Here is a 7541-nt window from a genome sequence, read left to right on the forward strand (position 1 = left end):
CTGTGTGTGTGTGTGTGTGAAACTTCTTTGCTTGGTTTTCCTCCTCTGACTGCCTCCCTTCCCAAGTCTCTCTCCAGCTTTTTGTTAAAGCTGAAAAATGTGAGTTCCATGCCTCCTCTTTGTCTTTCCTGGGTTATATTATTACACAGGGCTGGTTACGTATGGATCCCTCCAAGGTCAAGGCAGTCACAGTGGCCTGCGCCTTCAAACCTGAAGCAGCTACAGTGTTTCCTGGGGTTTGCACATTTTTACAGACGTTTCATCCGCAACTACAGCCATCTGGCAGCACCTCTCACCGCTCTCACCTCCACCTCCACTCCGTTCCACTGGATCCCTGAGGCAGAGGCAGCTTTCCTGGAACTCAAGCACTGCTTCACTTCCGCTCCAATCCTCACCCAGCCAGACCCAGAACTCCAGTTCATCATGGAGGTGGATGCCTCCGACACTGTGATAGTTGCTGTTCTGTCTCAACATTCTCCCTCTGATCAGAAGCTCCACTCATGTGGTCCTTGAAAAACTCCTCTAGTCCAGCAATATGAGTCTGCCAGAGGTCATTACGCTGGATGGGGATGGAGGCTTTGGTGGTCCACATAACGAAAAAGTAAAAGTCCCTTCCAATGATTTGGAGCTGCCCTTGGACCTGGTGCCAGTAAGGATGGTCTTCCTGGAGGCGGTAAAACCCTCCCTCCTCCTGGTTATAGAAATAGTTTGACTTCACTGCCTCGTCAATGGTAAGTTCCCTTGCACCATAGGGACACTTGACCTCCACCACTGCTGTGGTGCCCAACAGACCATCCGGTGAGGCACCCAGGATCCTGGACCCCATAACCCAAAGCCGTGACTCCAGCACATCCATCCCTGTAGCCATTTTGAATACCTTGATGCCCTCCTCTTCATGATCGGTGCCCCACTTTACAGACAACACCCCCATCCAACGACTGTGATCTGAGGACCCTTTTTAGCAGCGACGGAGTAATGAACTTGGCCCTAACCACTGCTCCAAAATTGCTGGCTGTCAACCTCCCTCTCTTCATGGTGTGCCAGTTGGGGTTGATGCACTGTCCTACTGTTGCCTGCCGTATAGCCTCCTGCTGCTCGACTGATAGCACCATGCCAGCCAGGATGCCTGCATGCCCCAGGTGCCCTTGTTTTTTAACAATGTCCGGTGATGACAGGGAGGGTAGTGGTTGTTCTGGCTCAGGTTCAAGGAGACATGTCATTCCACTGAACCTCCCCGGAGACGGTTCCTTAGCCACTGAAGATCCTCCTCTGTGGGCTCTCGGGTCAGAGGGTTGTAGTCTTCGACCGGGTACAGGTCCTCCACTGACTGCACCTGGTTGGGCACGGCTGGCTTCCTCCACTCGCATTCCACATCTGTACAGACAATATTGTGAATCGCATGACTTTCTATGCATGACTTTGAACACCTTGAAATATGTTTGTTGTAAGAAATTAGCTATATAAATAAAGTTTGATTTGATTGATGTCGTTACAGCTGTAGAATATTTAATGAGGACAAGTGCAGTTTTTCCATAAACTTTTAATTGATATTTGGGGATTTTATCACTTGACATATCAATCATATAGTGGGAAGGATCCCACAAATCAAGACTGTGTGAAGGCATGTTCCACCCCGAGTAAATAAACACTGTGCCTTTAAAGATTTGTTTCTGGTCATGAAACTACAATAATATTGATAAATGTCACCTTGTCCGAGAGAGATTTACGAGAGAGATTTACATTGTTATTACAACGTCTCACCAGGGTAAGCCTACACAAAACACAGCCCTTATTTTAAGTGTTTCTAAAATTCCCTATGGGAAAACTGAATGGTAGAAAAACGATTGGAACCATTTCCCTGTTTGACCGCTAGGTTTAATGGGTATTATGACACCTCCACTGTGGGGCTCTATATTTTTGGGATTACCAAGAAATGTATTGGTGAATTATATAAATCATGCATTGAACTGCATCCATCTATTCTGCCAACAATGCCTTATGTTGAGTCAAATATAACATATTTTTAAAACCATCAATCAATCAAATGTATCTATAAAGCCCTTCTTACATCAGCTGATATCTCAAAGTGCTGTACAGAAACCCAGCCTAAAACCCCAAACAGCAAGCAATGCAGGAGTAGAAGCACGGTGGCTAGGAAAAACTCCCTAGAAAGGCCAGAACCTAAGAAGAAACCTAGAGAGGAACCAGGCTATGAGGGGTGGCCAGTCCTCTTCTGGCTGTGCCGAGGGTAGATTATATCAGAACATGGCCAAGATGTTCAAATGTTCATAGATGACCAGCAGGGTCAAATAATAATAATCACAGTGGTTGTAGAGGGTGCAACAGGTCAGCATCTCAGGAGTAAATGTCAGTAAATGTCAGATCATTCAGAGTATCTCTACCGATCCTGCGGTCTCTAGAGAGTTGAAAACAGCAGGTCTGGGACAGTTAGCACGTTCGGTGAACAGGTCAGGGTTCCATAGCCACAGGCAGAACAGTTGAAACTGGCAGCACGACCAGGTGGACTGGGGACAGCAAGGAGACATCAGGCCAGGTAGTCCTGAGGCATGGTCCTAGGGCTCAGGTCCTCCGAGAGAAAGAAAGAAAGAAAGAAAGAAAGAAAGAAAGAAAGAAAGAAAGAAAGAAAAAAAGAGAGAATTAGAGAGAGCATTATTAAGTTGGTTTTGTAGCATGAATTGGGAATGTGATATTTTTGGTTGATATTATGATTTACGGTTTATTTCATATTTGTGAAGTCATTAAAACGCTGTCAGTTCCACTTTAAATGAGCTAGCCAAGCTAATGATGATATATACATTTTTTTTGTGGGGTTAGAGTTCACGAGAGAGGGGACTGTACTGGTAAATTAAGTATTTTACATTCTCAGGATTACATTCGCTGTAGAGAAAATATAGCTAGCAAACAATTCCTGAATAACTAGCTTGATTAGCCTATTGCCAAACTACAACTCGGCTATTCTGTTAATACTCAAGGTGACATTGTCTGTTGACCATATTCTCATTAAACCTGGGGACTTTCCAGATAAAGGCTTTGGGATCTCACATAGAATTACATACTGTATTAGAACACTAACATGATCATTTAATAGGATCTCTGTGGTTGCATGGTTCAGGAGTTGAGGCTTGAGGAGTTAAGCTGGTGTGAGTGAGAGACCAAACTGACCTAGACTGGACCTAGCTGGACCTGGACCAGTGGACTCTCTGCCATTATTCACAGTTCACAGCCAAGACTAGTGGATAACAACTGAGCAGCTAAATCCACTTATATTATTAACCATGGCTCTTACAAAGAGGTTCTGTGAGGAGAAGCCTTTATCAGCAATCTGGCGTCTGTGGGACTGGTGAGTGGGACCATTTGAATACAAAACAACAACACAATAGCTTCAAAATAAGCTAGCTACACTGTAACAACAAAGCCACACTCATTCAAATAAAAAAGCTGAAATATCACATTTACACAAGTATTCAGACACTTTACTCAGTACTTTGTTGAAGCACCTTTGGCAGCGATTACAGCTTGGAGTCTTTTGGGTATGACGCTACTAGCTTGGCACATCTGTATTTGGGGAGTTTCTCCCATTCTTCTATGCAGATCCTCTCAAGCTCTGTCAGGTTGGATGGGGAGCGTCGCTGCACAGCTATGTTCAGGTCTCTCCAGAGATGATCGATCAGGTTCAAGTCCGGGCTCTGGCTGGGCCACTCAAGGACATTCAGAGACTTGTCCTGAAGCCAAGCCTGCATTGTCTTGGCTGTGTGCTTAGGGTCATTGTCCTGCTGGAAGGTGAACCTTCACCCCAGTCTAAGGTCCTGAGCGCTCTGTAGCAGGTTTTTGTGCAAGGATCCCTCTGTACTTTGCTCTATTCATTGTTCCCTCGATCCTGACTAGTCTCCCAGTCCCTGCAGGTGCTGAAACCACCATGCTTCAACGTAGGGATGGTGCCAGGTTTCCTCCAGACGTGAGGCTTAGCATTCAGGCCAAATAGTTCAATCTCTTGTTTCTCATGGTCTGAGAGTCCTTTAGGGGTCTTTTGGTCACTCTAACATAAAGACCTGATAGGTGGAATGCTGCAGAGATGGTTGTCCTTCTGGAAGATTCTCCCATCTCCACAGAGGAACTCTGGAGCTCTGATAGAGTGAGCATCGGGTTCTTTGTCACCTCTCTGACCAAGGCCCTTCTACCCCGATTGCTCAGTTTGGCCGGGCGGCCAGCTCTTGGTGGTTCCAAACTTCTTCCATTTAAGAATGATAGAGGCCAAAAATGTTCTTGGGGACCTTCAATGCTGCAGAAATGTTTTGTACCCTTCCCCAGATCTGTGCCTTGACACAATCCTGTCTCGGAGCTCTACGGACAATTCCTTTGACCTCATGGCTTGGTTTTTGCTGTGACATGCACTGTCAACTGTGGGACCTTATATAGACAGTTGTGTGCCTTTCCAAATCATGTCCAATCAATTGAATTTACAACAGGTGGACTCCAATCAAGTTGTAGAAAAATCTCAAGGATGATCAATGGAAACAGGATGCACTTGAGCTCAATTTTTTGTCACATAACAAAGGGTCTGAATAATTATGTAAATAGGGTATCTGTTTTTTGTTTTTATAAATTTGCAAAATAATCTAAAAACCTGTTTTCGCTTTGTCATTATGGGCTATTGTGTGTAGATTGCTAAGGATTTTTTTTATTTAATCAATTTTAGAATAAGGCTGTAACGTAACAAGATGTGAAAAACGTTAAGGGGTCTGAATACTTTCTGAATTCACTGTATATATGAAACTATTTATTAAATTAATTTTAGCTCTTGATCAAACATGGATGCAACTCAGAGATTTGTTTAACAAAGATATTTATTTTCACACTTTACCCGATTGAGCAACCCTTTCCTTGAGACAATGGGTGGCAGACTTTTCTCTCCCGCCTTGCAACATTCATTCACATATTCATTTCTACAGCGCTGCTTTGGACCTATCCATCAGCCCTGGACGCCTCATCTCATGCCAGAATGCTTAAGGAATTTGGTTCAGGCTGAGCTGACAATTTAGCAAGCTCCTGTAGAGGAAAGAGAAAAATAACTTATTCATGCCCCCTGACCAGATATATCTGCCTAAGAACATTGTTCTGCACTGGGGCATAATGCAGATTGTTGTGAACATTTTCAAGCCTTATTGAACTACAACTCTTAGCTCCCTCTTAGCTTTCATTTATTAATTATGATGCTCTCCTTCATGCTCATTGATATTATCTAGACATGATCTCAGTTAGCCTTTGTTTTCATGCTGTGTCCCTATAGACAAGTGTCCAACTCACCGGACTGCAGGACAGGCTCGAACAGGCCAGCCATGCAGATCTCCTCCTGTTTCCCATGGACAATGTGCTGGATTGCTGGGGACAGGCCACGGGGGTTACGGGAGAAGATCAAGGAGTAACCATCCTCGCAGCGTCCATCGTTCTTCAGGGTACGGCAGGCGTAGGTATCATAGTCGGTGTCAATCACCCAGTAGTTGTCACCTCCACTGGCCAGGTAGCTGGCCAGTCCCTGGTAGTTCATGAACATCTTGCTGGGGTTGGTGGGGTTAGGCACAGTGTACTGGGCAGCCATGTCAGCGCACACAACACAGAACCTGTCAACACAACAACACACACTCATTTGCACAGAACATATCAACACACTCAAACTCATATTAGCTCTCACAACTTAAAACCAGAGGTCAAACACATATAGTGATCCATCACTTACAGTGTAAAATGTTGTCTATATTTCCTGTCCACCAATTAACATTTGATTGGTCTGTGCCATAATTTTGTGGTCTATTAGACAAATCGTTTCGGCACCAATTAAATGGATATTAATCCACATTCTTCCTTACAACTAGACAATTATTTTAGCATCTATGTATGCTTTATATGCGAGTTCTTCCACGATGATGCAGATCTACTCACCCGAAGAGAGTGACACGTCCCTTGGAGGAGGCGGTCATGGTGCCGTCATCATCGACTCAGCAGAGATGTTGTCCTGGAGGAACAGGCCCACAGGGTCCTTCTTCTGCAGAGCGTATCACTTCCCAGAATACTGCAACAGAGAAAACCAGAGATAGAGAAGATTGGGAAAAACTCACAAACAGTAGACAATGAGGATTGAAATCCAGAGGAGACTCAAAACTCTATTCAGTGGATCATTGTAGTCATCGCTTATGCGTTTGCATTACACATGATCATAGCCATGTTTATCCAATCATGTTTAAACGGACATTTGTTCACTTGTTTTTATCTGTCTAGGGATGTCACCCCTAATGTGTGCACTGTAGCAAAGCTCACCCTCTTGGGGTCGAAGTCCGCCTTGACTGTGAAGCTGTCTACCACGCAGGAGGCAGACCAGGCGTGTTCCACGCAGGCCATCAGGACAATGAGGAGAGACAGCTTTGAGGATCTCAAGCTGCACAGAAGACAGAGGGAGAGAGACAATGAGGATGAACTGACCACACCAGAAAAGATGCTCACCAGATCAGGCGAGAGAACCTCAAATGATCTGCTTCTAAGTTAGTAAACATTCAGTGCGTTCCCAGAGACACTGTAGTAGTGTATCCTCGTTGGAGTAAAATGAGGACACACTACTACAGTTCCTAAAGTACAATGCTCTTTCCGTTACATATTCATAGGGTTGTGAGGTAGAAATGAATGCCATATTTCACATGAAGGTAAGACCCAGATGGAGACACGTAATTAACAATGGTTTAATAATCCAACAGGGGCAGGCAATAGACAGGTCAAGGCAGGCAGGGGTCAGTAAACCAGAGGTGGGGAAACAGTACCGGACGGCAGGCAGGCTCAGGGTCAGGGTAGGCAGAGGTCAATAATCCAGAGGTGGGGCAAAGGTACAGGTCGGCAGGCAGGCTCAGGGTCAGGCAGAGTGGTCAGGCAGGCGGGGGCCAAAATCAGGAGGGCGAGAAAAATAGAGACTGGGAAAAGCAGGAGCTGAGAAAAAAAACGCTGGTTGACTTGACAAACAAGACAAACTGGCAACAGACAAACAGAGAACACAGGTATAAATACACAGGGGATAATGGGGAAGATGGGCGACACCTGGAGGGGGGTGGAGACAATCACAAAGACAGGTGAAACAGATCAGGGTGTGACACATGCATGTCTATACAAAAGCAAAACTCATTCTTAGCTTGCTAGTATCTTCCAAAAACAATTCATACTGTATTTAAGAACAATATTTACATTTTCAGTGAGATAATCAAGTCCTATAATAGCATGAAATATATTCATGGGTCCTCTCCATCAAGACGCTGGACCTTACCTGTCTTAGTGAGGATGAGCAGCGAGTAGAATTCAGTGTTTTGTGGTTGTCCGTTAGGTTTTGGAATCTCTTGTGTTTGGGGCCCTTTATGTACAGTGAACACAGACAAGGGTACTGATTATTTTCACTTCTTGTAAGTAAATAAGGTGCTTAAATCACGGGTTAATCCGGTTGGTGATGTTCTGACTATAATCTGGCTTCGCTTCTGAATCCGCCCATG

General features: G+C 44.8%; 1 protein-coding gene across 1 annotated transcript; it reads right to left on the bottom strand.

Annotated features, from left to right (window-relative positions):
* Positions 1 to 1216: 1216 nt before the first annotated feature.
* On the bottom strand, positions 1217 to 5996 carry LOC139544629 (purpurin-like). The gene is made up of 3 exons (XM_071351947.1): positions 5959 to 5996; positions 5326 to 5639; positions 1217 to 1374 (listed from the first exon to the last, which is right to left on the bottom strand). Exons 1-3 carry the CDS (start codon positions 5994 to 5996, stop codon positions 1217 to 1219), a joined length of 510 nt encoding a protein of 169 aa, XP_071208048.1.
* Between the last annotated feature and the right edge of the window lie 1545 nt (positions 5997 to 7541).

This window comes from Salvelinus alpinus, chromosome 18 (genome assembly GCF_045679555.1).
Source record: "Salvelinus alpinus chromosome 18, SLU_Salpinus.1, whole genome shotgun sequence".
NCBI classification, from domain to species: Eukaryota; Metazoa; Chordata; class Actinopteri; order Salmoniformes; family Salmonidae; genus Salvelinus; species Salvelinus alpinus.

Bases quoted from the DNA above. Each gene is read 5' to 3' on its own strand.
- LOC139544629 (XM_071351947.1), bottom strand. From the start codon at position 5,996: ATGACCGCCTCCTCCAAGGGACGTGTCACTCTCTTCGG. The intron at 5,640-5,958 runs GTGAGTAGATCT...TTGTGTTGACAG, and splicing joins GGACGTGTCACTCTCTTCGG to GTTCTGTGTTGTGTGCGCTG. The intron at 1,375-5,325 runs GTGAGTTGGACA...TTGTCTGTACAG, and splicing joins CGAGCCTGTCCTGCAGTCCG to ATGTGGAATGCGAGTGGAGG.